This window comes from Lactuca saligna, chromosome 8 (assembly GCF_052625555.1).
Source record: "Lactuca saligna cultivar CGN05327 chromosome 8, ASM5262555v1, whole genome shotgun sequence".
Lineage (NCBI taxonomy): Eukaryota > Viridiplantae > Streptophyta > Magnoliopsida > Asterales > Asteraceae > Lactuca > Lactuca saligna.
In genome coordinates, this window is record NC_136424.1 from 83,962,859 (window position 1) to 83,981,876 (window position 19,018).

At 38.5% G+C, this 19,018-nt stretch overlaps 1 protein-coding gene across 2 annotated transcripts; it reads left to right on the forward strand.

The window, feature by feature from the left end:
- The first annotated feature begins 920 nt into the window (after positions 1–920).
- On the forward strand, positions 921–2,802 carry LOC145012739 (kinetochore protein NUF2 homolog). 2 transcript variants are annotated; one of them, XM_078971524.1, is made up of 7 exons: positions 921–1,187; positions 1,272–1,477; positions 1,757–1,843; positions 1,919–2,188; positions 2,266–2,373; positions 2,485–2,538; positions 2,603–2,802. In XM_078971524.1, exons 3-6 carry the CDS (start codon positions 1,763–1,765, stop codon positions 2,527–2,529), a joined length of 504 nt encoding a protein of 167 aa, XP_078827650.1. In that variant the 5' UTR covers positions 921–1,187; positions 1,272–1,477; positions 1,757–1,762; the 3' UTR covers positions 2,530–2,538; positions 2,603–2,802. The 2 variants fall into 2 exon arrangements, with proteins under 2 accessions (XP_078827650.1, XP_078827649.1); XM_078971523.1 differs by having other exon boundaries at positions 2,485–2,802.
- The last annotated feature ends 16,216 nt before the right edge of the window (positions 2,803–19,018 follow it).

Here is a 19,018-nt window from a genome sequence, read left to right on the forward strand (position 1 = left end):
ATAGAAAGATTCTGTGAGAGTTTGAAGAAAACGAAAGCTAAAATTCATGTGTTTCTTCTAAGAAGGAAGAACCGTTTATATAATAAACAAGATTAGGGTTTCATTAGTGTTGGGCCGTCATAAGTTGATTTGGAAACAAGTCAGGGCAATCTGGATTTGAATGAGGATTTAAAGTTACCAAAACTAATGACTTTTATTAGTTTTACCATAATCACCTTCAAGAATCCTAATTTCCCACTAAGTTCTCATATGTAAAATTCGGACCCCAATCAAGGGCTCTGCCCCTTGGACCCCGCTAAGGACGCTGCCCCTAGACCCGACTTGTCGTCGAACCGGCTTTTAATTTAACCTTATACATGCGTGCACTCCGCACAAACCTGGACATATATTAGAATACAAATTAGGAAGACTTTTAGCTCACATGTTAATTCCAGTTATATAAAATGACATGACGACACTAAAATCACCAATAATAAGGAGGCTGCTGTCATTGACAATAACGAGACGACGGAAGGCATATGGAAGAGATGTGTCTTGTAAGGAAGTGGGAGGGCAGTGAGAGGCTTGACATAGAGAAGCTGACTTTTTTCAAGGACATGAGGTTGATGTGTAGCCTCCCCTTGTATGCTTTTGTTTTATGATATTTCTTGTTGATACATGTTTCTTGCTCATGTGTTTATATTAATATTATTAATATTATGATTATGCATGTATTGTTGTGATGCTCTAATCGACATGCACCCACTGATTTGTCCCTTGTATAGGTTATCGGTTCATAATGCATATGTCTTTTTGTTTACACAATCTTACTTTTTCCTTGTCTGCTGCCTGATTCATTGGTTATCGTATTTCACATTGACGGATGTTATTTTTATGACACAATCACTCTTCTATGAACCTCTTCCACACTTTGGCGGGAAAACGCACACATAAACCTCTCTCTCTCTCTCTCTCTCTCTCTCTCTCTCTCTCTCTCTCTCTCTCTCTCTCTCTCACTCTCATACACACACAAAAACAAGGGGGGAGATGTCGAAGTACGATTATCCGACACTCCCCCAGAAAGAGATCATCGGAGTACTCGCCGAATCCGAAGTTGCCACCGTCTCCGAAGCCGAACTCATCAACCCTAGACCTGACTTCATCAACAATCTCTACACTCAAATACTCGTTTGCATCAGCCGTCTCCAGTACACTTTTCTAAACCCTAATGTTTTATTACCTTTCAAACTATCTGTACTATCAAAATTCTCAAGTATCTGTTGAACTTGTAGGGAAGATCAAGGACTAGTCGAATTTGCAGACTTAGAACAACGTGAGAACCCGGATTTGCATGTTGACTCTGTAAGAATGATGAGATAAGGGAACTCATTTCTGCTCTCGACTGCCCTTGGAAATTCACTCTAAAAGATCTCCTTAAGCCTGAAGCTCATCGCACTGAGTTCTTTCTTGGTACTATCCTCAATTTTCTCATTCACAGGTATATTTTTTTCTCTTCAGTTTTCATGCATCATTTTGGAATTAATTCTTTATTTCTTCTCGTGCTGTAAGACCCCAACCCTAGACATGTTACTGGTGTTCTGATCAGATTGTTCGAATTAGTTAGCCATATGCTTGACATTTACATCTTGTGATTATTATACTTACATATAAGACTCACAATTTTACCAAATTCTAAAAAGCATCCAACTTCTAATCATGAAAATGTATCACCATTTTGCCATCCACATAACCTGTTATATTGTTTTAAACACCCTAGAGGCTCATGGATGAATTAAATCCAGTGTTGGAAGATTTGACAAATCTTGGTGAGCAACAACAGGAGGTCGAGGGTAGAGTATTAATGGTAAGTTTAAGAAATATAATTGGTTTAGTTATTCATTCAATCAAATTGAAATAGCTCTATCTATCTTCATCATAGTTGAGCACAGTGATATCAGAGATTAATGAATCAAAGGAAAGGGAGATGCCTTTCATTCAAGAAGTGGAGATCAAAATTAAAGAGCTTCGCCAAACCATTTCAGCTCTTAAGAATCACCAAATGTCCCTAAAAGCTACATTCAGAAAAAAGAAAGATGTAGAAAAAGAAATGGATGAAAAGGTATCAAGTGCTGAATTTGCTTTGGTTCAAAGTGCTCAAGAAAATGCAAGTCTGCGTTCCAAAATTGTTCAATCTCCAGCTAAACTACAGGTGGAAGTTATATAACAATCAACTGAAGCTTACAATGACTTGATACATTTTTTTTCTTTCTAATCTTTTTGTTATAGAAAGCACTTGAGGAGAAGAAAGCAGTTCAAATTGAGGCTAAGAATGCAGAAAGAGAAGCAATGCAATCTTTTCTTGAACAAACTGCCACCCTTGAAGTCTATGCAAAGGTAGTTCACTCATATTATCCATACATTATGACATGGCACATGTAGTTTTATACTTATAAATTTTGCATGAAAATATAAAGATTATATCTTTGTTTGAATGTTCTTTCTCAGGCTAGCAAGAAAATGACCAAACATCTGAAGCAGATGCAGACATGACAAGATCAGGTTCTCTGTCTTTTTCTGTCATTCTACATGTATGTAAGTAATAAATTCATTTTATTGGGTGTAGTTTTTGGAGTATTCGAATTCTACTTGGCACCTGGTCTCTCAAATTGGGGCAGAAGTACAAGGCATCACAAATTGAGCTTTTTAATGCTTTATTTTTGGTTTGATGATTATATATGACGCTGATATCTCAATTTATTTTTGGGTTAATGTTAATAAGGGATTAATGGGTTAGAAACTATTATAAGTATTATGATTTGGTCACTGATAACTGTTTGTAACTATTTACGATCTTTAAACTAGCTGAAAATGTTTAATATCAATCAATATTGCCTATGATATCCGGGTTAATGTTATTCCGGTTTCTATGCCAGCATGGTAATTATAATTTATTTATTAACATTCCACATTATCTTCACCATCCACAGTCAAGAAATCACACCAAAAAAACAACATTTAAGATCAAGAATTTTAACAACTTTTTGCAACCCATAAAGATCAAAACCTCTAAATAAATAAAAAGGTCAAGATGCTTGATTTCGAAGCATGGGGAAGATGAACAAGAGAGAGGGATTAAGTGAAAATGGAAGATGAAGATGTAGATTAAGAGGGATGACAATTCATAAATAATAACATTGAGGAAAACACAACACATACATGTGAGTTGTGGACTTCATACCACCCTATAAATAAAAAATAAAGTTAAACCCATCAAAGAAAAAAAAATCTCCACCAAGAAAAAAAAGACGGAAAAAAAAAAAAGGAACCAATGAAATAAAAGAATTGGTCCCAAGCAAGTTTACAATTGGTATATTATATTTATCTATTCTTAATTAAAAGAGTACTTTGCACGTCACATTTCCTCTTTTGTACCTTCAACTTGCCACGTGTCATTTTGCTAGCTACTATTCTCTTATCTTCCCGCTCAAACCAAAAACCCATGTCAATTTTCAATTTCCTAACTAGATTGCATAAAATCATGGACCTTCTAAATTATTAGGCATCTTAGACTAACCGGATTTTGTGAAATTGATAACGCCTCATCTTCGATTTTTCTATGAAGATTTACCTCTCGTCTCCCTTTTAGAAAGAAGTCGCCTCTGCTCTCTAAAACCCTAATGTGACATCCCCAAAATCTCGGCCAGAAAAAACCGATTTTCAGTTATGCTTTTAAAATAGATTCAGAGTAAATCCTTTTGATTTGAAAGAGTTGCGAAATTTGTTCCCAAAAACAAAACATGATAAAACAATGTTTACCAAAGCATTTCATAAAAGAAATGTATTTTTCATTATATAATCAAAACTCGGGGTGTCATGTTCCGATATAGACCAAAAGGCATAAACGATAACATTACAAGTCATTCAACAAATATTTACATATACAGACTTGTAAACAAAACAACTTGATGGTTCATCCATCTTACGCCCTTGCGCCACTTCCTGTAATACAAATAAAACTGAGTGGGTCAGACTTGGGAGCCTGGTGAGCATATAGGGTTTTCAACCCACAATAAATAATTAAATTAATTATTATCAACCAACAATAACCCAGTTACCCATTCCCGTTATTCTCACTTTACGTCCCTAAAATAACTAACATAAGGGACCTAATCTAAGAATATTTTCATCGGGGTGACAACACATGCTGCGGGGTTTCCTCAGCAATATAAGTCAAATAAGGCAACCATGAGGGGGATGGAATACAGCGAATGAACACCCAAGTTCATTAACACCTACAAGTTATGAGCCTGCTAGCGTTCCACTGGACTGTCTAGAAAAGTCCGTGGTCGTCATCTAAATTCCGCTAGATAACTGGATCAAACAACAACGAGGCCTCTCATCTGTTTATTACACCAACTATCTACCCATGTTCTACCCAACATATTAGTAGATAAAAACATACATTTTTATACATATTTTCAAAACCTGTATAGAATGCTTGATCAATACATTTTCCATATAACAGATGAGGCACACACACATAACACGTATTTCATATAGAAATAATCATATCTGTAAGATAGAAGAAGGTGAATGTACATTCACACATATAACAACAAAATATACACATAACACGTATCTCGTATAAAATACTTTATAGTTATACGTTAGAAGAAAGTAACAACGCATTCACACGTATAAACGACAATAAACTTAATACCCTCGAACCATACTTGTATTATTATTGCGTTTATGAAAGGTAGTATACACTCACTTGATCAGAAGATGATCGGACAACACTACGAATCGCAAAAGTAATAATCCTCCGCAGATCTGGAAGATCTCTACGAAAATCGAACTTCTCGCGGGCAGAGCTTCGGCTCGGAAACCGCACTTCTCGGGATCTTCGGGATCTCGGGACTCGCTTCGGGACTCGGGAATATCACCGGGGCTTCGGGATGGCTTCGGGGGTAAAACCGCAGAGCTTCGGCACAAAAACGAGAGGAAATTAGCAATTTGGCCGGCTGCCCTCGCATCCTATTTATAGGAGGCTGGAACCCCCTCGTACGCGGGGCGTACAACAGTACGCAGCGCGTACTGCTTCCGAAATGCGTCATCGCATGCGTCATCCGAAGTGTCGACACTTTGGTTGTACGCAGGGCGTACTCGAGTACGCGGCGCGTACCTCGGATCAGATCTGTGACTCCCCCTTCGGATAATGCCGGATTTTTGATTTAAAAATAAATACAAATTATTTATCAAACTTCGGAAATTCATATCTTCTTCATACGAACTCCGTTTTCGACGTTCTTTATATCCACGGAAAGGTGAGACTACGCTCTACAACTTTCGTTTAGACTCCGTCAGCTATTTTTGAATTTATTTGTATTATTTATTTTTAATAGGCCGGGACAGAAAATTTCGTTATAAATTCATAACTTCTTCGTTTGACGTCCGTTCTCGCCTAACTTTTTATCGCTTTGATACTAACAACGAGATCTTCGATTCTCGTTTAGATCACTAAGGCTAAATATCGGTTTAACGTAAATTTCACTTTTTACGTTATTCAGCGTTGCCGGTTCTGTCGCGAAACTTCGACAGGTCATAACTTTCTCGTTATAACTCGGATTTCGGCATTCTTTATATCTCCGGAAACCTTGTTTCAACTACTACAACATTATCTAAAGATATCAAGTATATTTTACACTTAAATTTTGATGCTTATTTTTATTCTTAATTAATCAAACCACATAATTAAGCAATTAAGCACAAAACACATAATACTCAAATAATACAATCTTATTATTTCAAAACGGGTTATAAAGGTTAACCTAGACTATCACATTGCTAAAAAATGGCAAGCCCAGAAACACAAGCGTTACAATTCTCTCCACCTTAGAATGATTCCGTCCCCGGAATCACACATCAACAAACAAATGCGGATAGCGACTCCTCATGTCACTCTCCGTCTCCCAGGTGAGATTCGGCCCATTCGTGTGTTTCCATCGGACAAGCACTAACTCGACCATCTTGCGTCGCAACTTCTTAGTCTTTCGGTCAACAATTGCCTCTGGTTCTTCAATCAACCTTTTGTTCTCATCAATTCTCAATTCGGAAATTGGAATTATATCGGGAACTTCTCCCGTGAACTTCCTCAAATAACACACATGAAAAGTGTTGTGAATTCCATTCAGTTCTTCTGGTAGTTCGAGCTTGTAAGCTTGGTTCCCAATTCTCTGAAGAACTTTAAACGGTCCAATAAACCTTGGACTCAACTTTCCCCTTTTACCAAATCTTATGAGTCCCTTCCACGGCGAGACTTTAAGCAAAAATCGAATCCCCAACTTCAAAAGTTATCGGTCTTCGCTTTTTGTCAGCATAGCTCTTTTGACGATCCTGAGCCGCTAACATTCTTTCCCTAATTATTTTCAACTTTTCAGCAGTTTGATGAACCATCTCCGGTCCCATAAACTGCTTTTCCCCAGCTTCAAGCCAATAAGACGGCGTACGACACTTTTGTCCATACAAAGCTTGGTAAGGTGCCATCTTAATGCTCGAGTGAAAACTATTGTTATAGGAAAATTCTACCAAAGGTAAATGTTCATCCCAATTACCTAGGAATTCCAAGGTACATGCTCTCAACATATCTTCAAGTGTTTGTATCGTTCTTTCACTCTGACCATCAGTCTGCGGATGGTAAGCTGTACTTAAACATAACTTGGTACCCATTTCCTCTTGTAGACATTTCCAAAACCTTGAGGTGAAACGACTATCACGATCCGACACAATTGTTAGCGGAACACCGTGAAGTCTCACAATTTCCTTCACATAAGAATTCGCAAGCTTTTCCATAGACCATTTTTCCCTGGCTGCTATGAAGTGTGCACTCTTAGTGAATCGACCACCCAAATCATGTCGTGACCATTCTTTGTTCTGGGTAGTTTAGTGACAAAATCCATAGCAATGTCTTCCCACTTACCCATAGACACAGGTAAAGGTTCTAAACTCCCATACGGTTTCTGATGTTGTGTCTTGACTCTCGCACAAGTCACACACTCGGCCACATACTTTGCAACATCAATCTTCATTGTCGGCCACCAGTAGTAGGGTTTCAGGTCCCTATACATTTTAGTGCTACCAGGATTAATCGAATACATGGTCTTGTGAGCTTCTTCCATCAGAAGATCTCTAATTCCTCCTGACTTAGGTACCCAAATACGATCTTGGAATACCTTCAGTCCATGACCGTTTGTACCAAACACCAACGTTTTACCCAAACGTTCCTCCTTTCGGTCATTTTTCTCAGAAGCTTCCTCTTGAGCTTTCTTTATACTTTCCACAATGGTCGAGACGACTTCAATTCTCAACGCTCTTGGCCTTTTCCTTTCAAGATTGACTTTCCGACTGAGAGCATCAACAACAACATTAGCCTTACCGGGGTGGTAAAGTATCTCGCAGTCGTAGTCCTTGAGTAATTCCAGCCATCGTCGTTGCCTCATATTCAATTCCTTCTGATTAAAGAGATATTGGAGACTCTTATGATCAGTGAAAAGTTTGCACTTCGTGCCATAGAGGTAATGCCTCCATATTTTTAGAGCGAAAACTACCGCTGCCAACTCCAAATCATGAGTCGGGTAATTCTTTTCATGCCCCTTCAGCTGTCGAGACGCATATGCTATCACCTTTTCTCTTTGGGTCAAAACACAACCCAATCCAACACCAGACGCATCGCTATAAACAGCAAAGTCTTCAACTCCATCGGGTAGAGAAAGTATCGGTGCCTCGCATAGTTTCTTCTTTAGCTTCTCGAATGCTTCTTTATGCTTATCACTCCAAGCATAAGTAGCTCCTTTGTGGGTCAAAGCTGTCAACGGACTAGCGATCGAAGAAAAGCCTTGGATAAACCTTCGGTAATATCCGGCTAATCCTAAAAAGCTTCGGATCTCCGTGGGACTTTTCGGTTGTTCCCACTTCATTACAGCTTCAATCTTTGCTGGATCAACCATTATCCCTTCTTGGTTGACCACGTGACCCAAGAATTGGACTTCTCGAATCCAAAAATCACATTTGGAGAACTTAGCATACAACTTCTCCTTCTTCAAAACTTCTAACACTTCTCGCAAGTGTCTGCCATGCTCCTCTTGGCTTTTTGAGTAAATCAGAATGTTGTCGATGAACACTATCACGGATTTATCAAGGAACGGATTACAAACCCTATTCATTAAATCCATGAATGCTGCCGGAGCATTGGTTAGTCCAAACGACATAACCAAGAACTCGTAGTGTCCATATCTAGTTCTGAACGTAGTCTTCTGTATATCCTGCTCTCTTACTTTCAGCTGATGATATCCTGACCTTCGATCGATCTTCGAGAAATAGCTCAAACCTTGCAATTGATCAAACAAGTCATCAATCCTTGGCAATGGATATCTATTCTTTATTGTTGCCTTGTTCAGCTCTCTGTAATCGATGCACATTCTCATACTTCCATCTTTCTTCTTCACGAATAACACCGAAGCTCCCCAGGGTGATGAACTAGGTCTAATGAAACCTTTGTCCAACAACTCTTGAAGTTGCATCATCAGCTCCTTCATCTCCGTTGGTGCTAATCGATAAGGTGCTTTTGCTATTGGCGTGGTTCCTGGTAACAAGTCTATTATGAACTCTACTTGTCTATCAGGTGGTAATCCAGGAAGATCTTCGGGAAATACTTCCGGATAATCACACACCACAGGAATACTCTGCATCACCTTCTTTTCCTTCTTAGCATCAATCACGAATGCCAAATATGATGTACATCCCTTGGTCAAACACTTTCTGGCTTTCATTAGAGAAATGATTCCAGAATTTACTCGGTGTTTGTCCCCATACACCATAAACGATTCTTTTCCAGGCGGGTTTACTTTAACTATCTTCTTCTTGCATAAAATTTCGGCATCATTGGCGCTGAGCCAATCCATTCCCAACACGATGTCGAAACCATTAAGTTCGATAGGCAATAATTCCTCGTGGAACTTATTCCCATTCAAGTCGATTAAGATGTTTTTCATGCGATGGCTAACAGGTACAAACTTGCCACTAGCAACTTCGACTAATAAAGCATTATCTAGTCTATCAACAGGCAAAGCTAGTTTTCTACTAAATTCATGCGATATAAAGGAGCAGTTGGCTCTAGAATCAAATAAAATTTGGGCAGGCAAATTGTTAACGAGAAAGGTACCTAAAGCGACATCAGCTTCATCCTTAGCAGCTTCCAGTGTCATCTGGAATGCTCTCGCCTTCGGCTTTGGTGGAATGTTGGGCTTAGCTGCCTCATTCTTCTTCGGACAGTCTTTCAAATGTGCCCCTCTTCGTTACAACCAAAACACATCCTTTTGTTTTTCGGACATTCATTGGCAAAATGTCCAACCTTTCCACACTTGTAGCAGGTCACATCCTCGCTACATTTCCCAAAGTGCTTTTTCTTACACTTTTCACACCACTTCGCTTCTCCTCCTTTTCCCCACCAAACCTTTTCAAATCAGATTTCGAAAATTTGTTTTTCTTACCGGAACCAGATGTTCCCTCAAACTTCCTCTTCTCACCAACCTCAACCTTGTTGGTGGTTCTCCCCTTGATCATGTTCTCGACAGACTTGGCAGCCCAGATAGCTGCCTCTAGAGTAAGTGCCTGACGTACTGGCACCTCGTACTCCCATGGAAGTCCCTTCGCATACCGATCCACCTTAGTCAGCTCGTCTGGAACGATATGCAAGGCAAACTCCATCTTATCAGTGAAGTTGTTGGTGTATTCATCAACTGACATGCTGCCTTTCATTAGTGTCAGAAACTTGTTCTCTAGCTCCAATAGGTTTTGAGCCGAGCAGAACTTGCGTTTGAACTGTACCAAGAATTCTGCCCATGACAATTGCAGTGGCTCATTAGGGCTCAAAGTCTTCCCTAGAGTGTTCCACCAACGAACGGCTCCACCTCGGAATTGACGCACGGCATAGATAGTTTGTAACTTACCTCTGCAGCCACACGTCATGAAGGCTAACTCCATTTTGGAGATCCAATCCATAACCCCAATTGGATCCTCCTTTCCATTGAAGGTCGATGGTTTGCAAGTCAAAAAGTCCTTGTACTTGCATCCCATTCCATCATTCCTTCCATCGCGGTTATCTTGCCTAACTATCGGTGGGTTGGCTTGACCAACTGATCCACTGAAGTTTCCACCTTATGAGTGCCCTTCATTTAATTCAGGCTCTTCCACACGAATCGACAATTCTTCACGATTTTGTTGAAGCAACCGTCTAGTTTCATCCATCTGACGATCCAACATCGTCTGAATCATCAATTGCACACCAGCCATGGTTATTGGCTCAGGTGCTGCTGCTACAACAGGTCTTTGTTCAATCACTGGTGGTTGATTCCTGTTTTCATCAGCATTTCCAACTCCACTTCTTGTTCTCACCATTTTTGATCTACACACCGAATAAGGTGAAATTAGATCCTTATTCACGATAGATATTCAAATCATCCTTATCACTCCGAAACGTTTACATGCTAGTTCTAATATCGTAGACGTACACTTAGAATCCTACACACATAAGGTTTCTAGATCCGGTCGGCAACAGACCATAGATCCGAACAAATAATATCATATATGGCAACATACAACATTTAGCACATAAAGCATTTTAGGCAACTTTCCTAAAATAAACTAGTGCTCGTGTCTAAAACATAACAGACACACTTCTCAAAATTCCACTTAGCATTCTAAGTTTAAGTCTAGAAATCCAAAAAAATTCCTAGTTCGCTTAAACTAATGCTCTGATACCAACTGTGACATCCCCAAAATCTCGGCCAGAAAAGACCGATTTTCAGTTATGCTTTTAAAATAGATTCAGAGTAAATCCTTTTGATTTGAAAGAGTTGCGGAATTTGTTCCCAAAAACAAAACATGATAAAACAATGTTTACCAAAGCATTTCATAAAAGAAATGTATTTTTCATTATATAATCAAAACTCGGGGTGTCATGTTCCGATATAGACCAAAAGGCATAAACGATAACATTACAAGTCATTCAACAAATATTTACATATACAGACTTGTAAACAAAACAACTTGATGGTTCATCCATCTTACGCCCTTGCGCCACTTCCTGTAATACAAATAAAACTGAGTGGGTCAGACTTGGGAGCCTGGTGAGCATATAGGGTTTTCAACCCACAATAAATAATTAAATTAATTATTATCAACCAACAATAACCCAGTTACCCATTCCCGTTATTCTCACTTTACGTCCCTAAAATAACTAACATAAGGGACCTAATCTAAGAATATTTTCATCGGGGTGACAACACATGCTGCGGGGTTTCCTCAGCAATATAAGTCAAATAAGGCAACCATGAGGGGGATGGAATACAGCGAATGAACACCCAAGTTCATTAACACCTACAAGTTATGAGCCTGCTAGCGTTCCACTGGACTGTCTAGAAAAGTCCGTGGTCGTCATCTAAATTCCGCTAGATAACTGGATCAAACAACAACGAGGCCTCTCATCTGTTTATTACACCAACTATCTACCCATGTTCTACCCAACATATTAGTAGATAAAAACATACATTTTTATACATATTTTCAAAACCTGTATAGAATGCTTGATCAATACATTTTCCATATAACAGATGAGGCACACACACATAACACGTATTTCATATAGAAATAATCATATCTGTAAGATAGAAGAAGGTGAATGTACATTCACACATATAACAACAAAATATACACATAACACGTATCTCGTATAAAATACTTTATAGTTATACGTTAGGAGAAAGTAACAACGCATTCACACGTATAAACGACAATAAACTTAATACCCTCGAACCATACTTGTATTATTATTGCGTTTATGAAAGGTAGTATACACTCACTTGATCAGAAGATGATCGGACAGCACTACGACTCGCAAAAGTAATAATCCTCCGCAGATCTGGAAGATCTCTACGAAAATCGAACTTCTCGCGGGCAGAGCTTCGGCTCGGAAACCGCACTTCTCGGGATCTTCGGGATCTCGGGACTCGCTTCGGGACTCGGGAATATCACCGGGGCTTCGGGATGGCTTCGGGGGTAAAACCGCAGAGCTTCGGCACAAAAACGAGAGGAAATTAGCAATTTGGCCGGCTGCCCTCGCATCCTATTTATAGGAGGCTGGAACCCCCTCGTACGCGGGGCGTACAACAGTACGCAGTGCGTACTGCTTCCGAAATGCGTCATCGCATGCGTCATCCGAAGTGTCGACACTTTGGTTGTACGCGGGGCGTACTCGAGTACGCGGCGCGTACCTCGGATCAGATCTGTGATTCCCCCTTCGGATAATGCCGGATTTTTGATTTAAAAATAAATACAAATTATTTATCAAACTTCGGAAATTCATATCTTCTTCATACGAACTCCGTTTTCGACGTTCTTTATATCCACGGAAAGGTGAGACTACGCTCTACAACTTTCGTTTAGACTCCGTCGGCTAATTTTGAATTTATTTGTATTATTTATTTTTAATAGGCCGGGACAGAAAATTTCGTTATAAATTCATAACTTCTTCGTTTGACGTCCGTTCTCGCCTAACTTTTTATCGCTTTGATACTAACAACGAGATCTTCGATTCTCGTTTAGATCACTAAGGCTAAATATCGGTTTAACGTAAATTTCACTTTTTACGTTATTCAGCGTTGCCGGTTCTGTCGCGAAACTTCGACAGGTCATAACTTTCTCGTTATAACTCGGATTTCGGCATTCTTTGTATCTCCGGAAACCTTGTTTCAACTACTACAACATTATCTAAAGATATCAAGTATATTTTACACTTAAATTTTGATGCTTATTTTTATTCTTAATTAATCAAACCACATAATTAAGCAATTAAGCACAAAACACATAATACTCAAATAATACAATCTTATTATTTCAAAACGGGTTATAAAGGTTAACCTAGACTATCACATTACTAAAAAATGACAAGCCCAGAAAAACAGGGTACACCTAACACATAACAGGCGTTACACCTAACACATAACACCACCACCTGGCCGCCACCGTAGAAACCTCATGTATAATTTTTTTTTTCTCAATTGCTTCTCACGGCACCAGAACTCCTCTTATCTCTATGCATCTCCTCTTATCTCTATGCATATCTAACTAATTATGTTGTGACCAGTGAAAACTGAAATTAGGGAATTTCTTAGAAATCGTTTATTTTTTTATTGGATGTTTGTATTTCCCTTCAATAACGATTTCTTTCAAATCGGATGCTTTATGAGTGAAACTGGTGATTTTTTTTTTCAAATTGGATGCTTACAGAGCAATTGCAACTCTTAAACTGCTCAGGTACATTAGAAAAAATATCTAAATTATAGAAATCTGTTTTAAGGGTTTATCCACCTTCTCTAGGGTTCTAATTTGCCCCAAAAAATCCCTCATTAAATGTATGTGTTATTTAAGAAAAAGATGAATTACTGGAGGAGTTGATGCTATGAAGAATAGATTTGATCGTCTACAAAAAAAGCATGAGTTATAAACTCATAGATTCAAGGATAAGGCTTATTTAGAGGCAGGTGTCGATACTCAAGGCTCCAACATGATTATTCGAAACTCTATGGTTTGATAATGATTTTGCTTTTTTTTTTTTTGTTTTTTTTTTTTTGTGTGACAGGTAGTTTAGGGGTTCAAGTTTGAAAATTTATAATTTGAGATTACATCTCTTTAAACAATTGTGATTGTGAGTCTATCTCGTGGTAAAGGCACTTTCATCATGTTGTAAATAAGTCCCTCTTGATGCTTTCATTCTTGAGTTAAACATTTGTGAGTCTATCTCGTGGTAAATGTAATTTTCTGTTATTAAATGTAGATAGCTTACTAGAATACTCATTCTTTATCAATTTCTTTTATTTTTAGTTTTTTTACATGTCCGACATAAATTTATTCTCCTTTTTTTCCATGAGATGTCAACCTTGTAAGTATGCTTAGTGACAAAGTTCAATATTCATGGGGAGACAACAGTGGAGATATCAGAAAAATGGTTATTTTCACCGGTTCAAATCTACTTGAAACTTTATTGTCTATGATTAATAATTAAGAATCGTAGCTTCTCCCTTTTAGCCAAGTTTTAAGTAAAATTACTTATTTCCGTTTGTATTATTCCTATTAGTTGAATCATGCTTCTTTTGGTGTGACTGGTGAGCTTTCATCAACGACAAGCATTAAATTATACACGAAAAAAATCCACAAATCTTAGAGCTTGATCATGGCGTAGGACCCTAGAAAGATTACTATCAGTATAGAATCAAAAGATTTTCTGAACAGAAGATTTTCATTGATCAATATGAAGGAAGTCTTAAAGAACTTGTAAAAGCTATTAAAACGAAGGGTAAATAGGTTGTTTTATCTCTCACTACTAATCAAAATATGTAAGTGAATAAGACATTATATGAACCACATTTTTAGCGCACAATAAATGGCTATAACACTTGCTGCCACTTGATATTTTTAGGTAAAGGATTTGTGAGAAGAATTTGAAACTACAAATGAGAGAAGTAAAGAAAACCTTGAGCAAGCTGTTTTGATGAATTTTGTAAATTTCAAGTAAAAGGGACCTGTTTTGGTGAACATTGGTAAATACTTTGAGCTTTCACGTGAGTTAGCATATATTTGTATTTTTGGAACCACAGTTTTTAATATTTTACTATAAAAATGCCTAACATTAAGGTGCTTTATAAATTATACATGGAAAATATGATGCACTATGCAAATAAATGAAGTATAAGAAAGCACTTATGTAAGTTTTTATTTTTCAAATAAAATGCTTTAAGAGATAAATGAATGAAAGTACTCATGCACGTATTTATTTTTTGTAACCATCCAAAATTTTTGTTTAAATAGTACTAAAAGCCAACAATCATCCATAATATATAATGAAACCATACGTCACAAATCCCAAAAAGTTATAATAGATGTGTCATGACAAGAGAACTGTATCAACATATCATAGTATCTGAAACAAACTCCCAGGATAAAAAGCTGAAGTTGTGGTGTGTGCGATGTCATCATCCCGAGCTCTTCCCTTTGCTAGCGGAAGTACCTGAAACCAAAACTGAAAACTGTAAGCACGAAGCTTAGTGAGCTCCCCTAAACTACCACATACCATATAATAACATATAAAGAACATACTGGGCCTTGCCCACTGCATCGGACCGGAATCCGGAAACTGCATCGGACCGAGTTCGGAAACTAACCAGGTCCTTGCCCTCTGCATCGGACCGAAGTCCGGAAACTGCATCGGACCGAAGTCTGGAACTGACTGCATCGGACCGAAGTCCGGAACTGATTGGGACCTTGTCCCTTGCATCGGACCAGAGTCCGAAACTAACTGAACATAACATAGCGTAAACATATAAACTAGCATGAACACATATATTGCATACTGCATCGAACCGGAGTCCAGAACGCATAACACAAAACATGCTTGAATCACAAAGACATCACGCACTCTAACTATTGCTTGGGACCGAGGTCCGGAATTACTGCTAGCTAAATGGGTCGACATTATGGCCGTAGACCCGTTCCTACTGGAAGTAAACTCACCTCGTAATGCTGGCTGCTGAGATGCTAACTCTAAAAGTGGCTGACTGCTGCTCCGGAACTGTCCGACTACAAATCCCAAAAACACTAGATCAGGTACTTATAAATGCCCTCAGGGTAAAATGACTGTTTTACCCCTGGTCAAAGTCAACTTCCAGTTGAACGGACTCACCGAGTCAGGGCGCAGACTCACCGAGTCCCTCAATTACTAACTCTGACTTTAACTCACCGAGTCCGTTCCCCACTCACTGATTCACCCTAAACTCACAAATCGAAGAAAGATGGGGGACTCGCGACTCAACTCGTCGAGTCCGAAGAACAACTCGCCGAATCCTAACGTGTAGATTTCATACAATCGATACTAATCCTTTCTAGAGCATCTAACTCGTAGATCTAAGCTCCTGGGACCATCTGAACACGTAAAGTTGCTAACTTTATGTGTAACTAAGAAGGAATGAAGCTATATCGCTCAAACTCTACTTCAATCGAAAAAACTCATCTGACTCGCCGAGTTATATGAACAACTCATCGTGTAACACCGTAAAAATTTGAACAAATTTTCACTTTTGTAACTCATAAAATATCATTTGTAATCATAAATAAAACATTGTATCAACATTGTATCAGTACAAAACCCAAGATCTATATATATATATATATATATATATATATATATATATATATATATATATATATATATATATATATATATATAACTTCGGTGTGCGTGTATACGAATCATACCGGCGCCTTTCCGCGATCATCACTGGTACCTGAAACACATAACACATAACACTGTAAGCATAAATGCTTAGTGAGTTCCCCAAAATACCACTCTAACACATAATAGCCACTCGAGGTTGTAACTCTGTTGACCCTCAGGTCTATGTGTCTTAGTACGGCCCTCTAGCCCCAACTCTCTATGGGCCCTCTGGCCCTATCTCTGTGGACCCGAAGGTCCTAACTCTGAATCATACATAGCACATATCACAATAAATCATAGCACATAAATAACATGCAATTACTCTGGCATATAACTCTAAAATACTCAATAACTCTGTTACCACACTAGGTAAAGTATAGTGAGAAGTCTCACCTCAGGCGTCTCGGTAAATCTCTGACTCGGTAGAAATATTGCCTAGTCTCCGCCTATTCACATAATGTAAATACTCTTATAAATATAACTCTCGAAACTAGACTCGCCCTGCCATTGGCACCCTCAGGAGGGTAAAAGGCTATTTTACCCCCCTCTCGACACAAGTACTCCATTGACCAAACCCTAAAAGTCAACAGTTACACTTTGACCCTACTCGCCGAGTGCACCCTGGTGACTCGACGAGTTCACACATGCTCTCTAACACTTTGTCCCGCTTGGCACGCCGAATCCCTCCCTATGCTTGACAAGTCATACTAGACATGAATCGCGGGGCCACCACGACTCAACTCGCCGAGTCTCAAGAACAACTCGGCGGGTACCGCCTTGAACTCCAGTCCTCTAACTCCCTTCTGACTCACTGAGTCATCCCCCAACTCAGCAAGTCTACTCACTGAGCAATTTACGTGAAACCCTAACCCTACTCGCTGAGTCTCAGGAACAACTTGACGAGTTCATGCCATGCACAAACTCTACTGGAGGCCAGTATTTTCTTTTCAATTTGCATGATCATCTCGTCTTCACTCGACGAGTCGGGCTACAGACTCATCGAGTACCCCTTAAGAAAAGAAAATACTTTATTTAAATCACATACCAGAAATGAGGCGTTACATTTTTCATGTGTTATTAAAGTTTATTACACCGATTAAATAACAAAATATGAAAGTACGATGTTAAAATTATCAAGTTAATGAATGTAAATTGCTATTTTTCAAATGTATTATTAATGATATCTATTATTTATTAAAGAACTGTGTGGTACACGACTTATAATCTAGTATAATAATATTCAAACGATATATGTCACTTTAGCACTATATGGATGACATGTGGATTCCATGTCGCGGACGAGTATGCCATGTCGATGGCTGGTTGGTAGAGAATGAGAAACATGAATTTACGTGGACATGGATATACCTTATTTTTAGAGTTTTCATTTCAGGGATATGTAAGGTAACAGGTGAAACTTTGACGGATGAAAAATTATGCATTTTTCGAGTTGGGCATCTTTTCACCCTTTTATCCATGTCTAATTTATTGAGACCACTAAGTTCTCAATATGTTTTACATCAAATTTTGTTTGGGCTTAAACCAATGAATCATAACTACTTGCACGTTATTTAATTCACAATTTAACTATTCACATAAGCAAACGAAGCGAATAGACGAGCGCTTTAGGCTGTCGAGTTGAGCGGCATTGGTGTGATTGAAAGTCTTGAGAAGATCCAAAGAAATTTCCTATGGGGAGGGAACGAAACAAAAAAATAGATTCATTGGGCAACATGGGAGAAGGTAGTTGTCTCCAAAGAAAAAGTGGACTGGGTGTTAGGTTGATCGGAGCATTAAACATTGCTCTCATAGTAAAATGGTGGTGGAGACTGAAATCCGAACCTACAATACTACAAGTATTCACAACTTTGATAATAAACCACTTGACTACTTAGAAAAAAAGATTACTGGTGTGTGGAACAACAATGCAAGCACCAAAAAGTTATCAAATCCATGGTTCTACGTTTCAACGACATATTCAAACAATCTGTTAAATCTTGAGATAATACTTTCTGAAATGATGTATGGACTGGAGCAGAAAAATTGAAGGTAATATACCCATTTTTATATGGACCAGAGGAACACAAAAGTTGCTCAGTGGCTTCTCAAATACAAGATGGTCGAAATAACTGGAATTGGAAGTCATGTGTAGTTGATGTAGGTTTATCTACCAATTTGGATAGACTAATTAGGGCAACTAAGCCATCTCGACTTCAACCAAGTTTAGATCACTTATCTTGCCACTTGGCTTCAGATAGTAGGTACAAGATCGAGCAACTCCAAAATAAAATTGATCATAGTTCTCCGTCTTCTTCATCCTACACCCTGATCAGTTGGAGTAAATTAATTCCCATCAAAGTAAGTAGCTTTATTTAGAGAGCGGTTCAAGGGCGCATCATATATGTCATTGCTCTTTCGCACAGGGAGATTGCGCTAGACTCAGGTTTATTTGGCTCTAGCATTAATGACACAGAGTGTGCTAATTATATTTTAATTGGATGTTCATTCGCAAACCTAATCCAAAATAAAAAATTTAAGTGGTGTGGGGTAAATAATATAGAGGTACAAAGTGTTGGTGATCTTCTTAACTTTGCAAATTTGTGGGACAGGAGTCTTAAAAAAAAGATTTATAGTCATATAAGGTGGCCCTTGTGGAAAACAAGGAACGATATGATATTCCAAGCGAGACCTTGCACTCCTTCGAAGGTGGTTGAA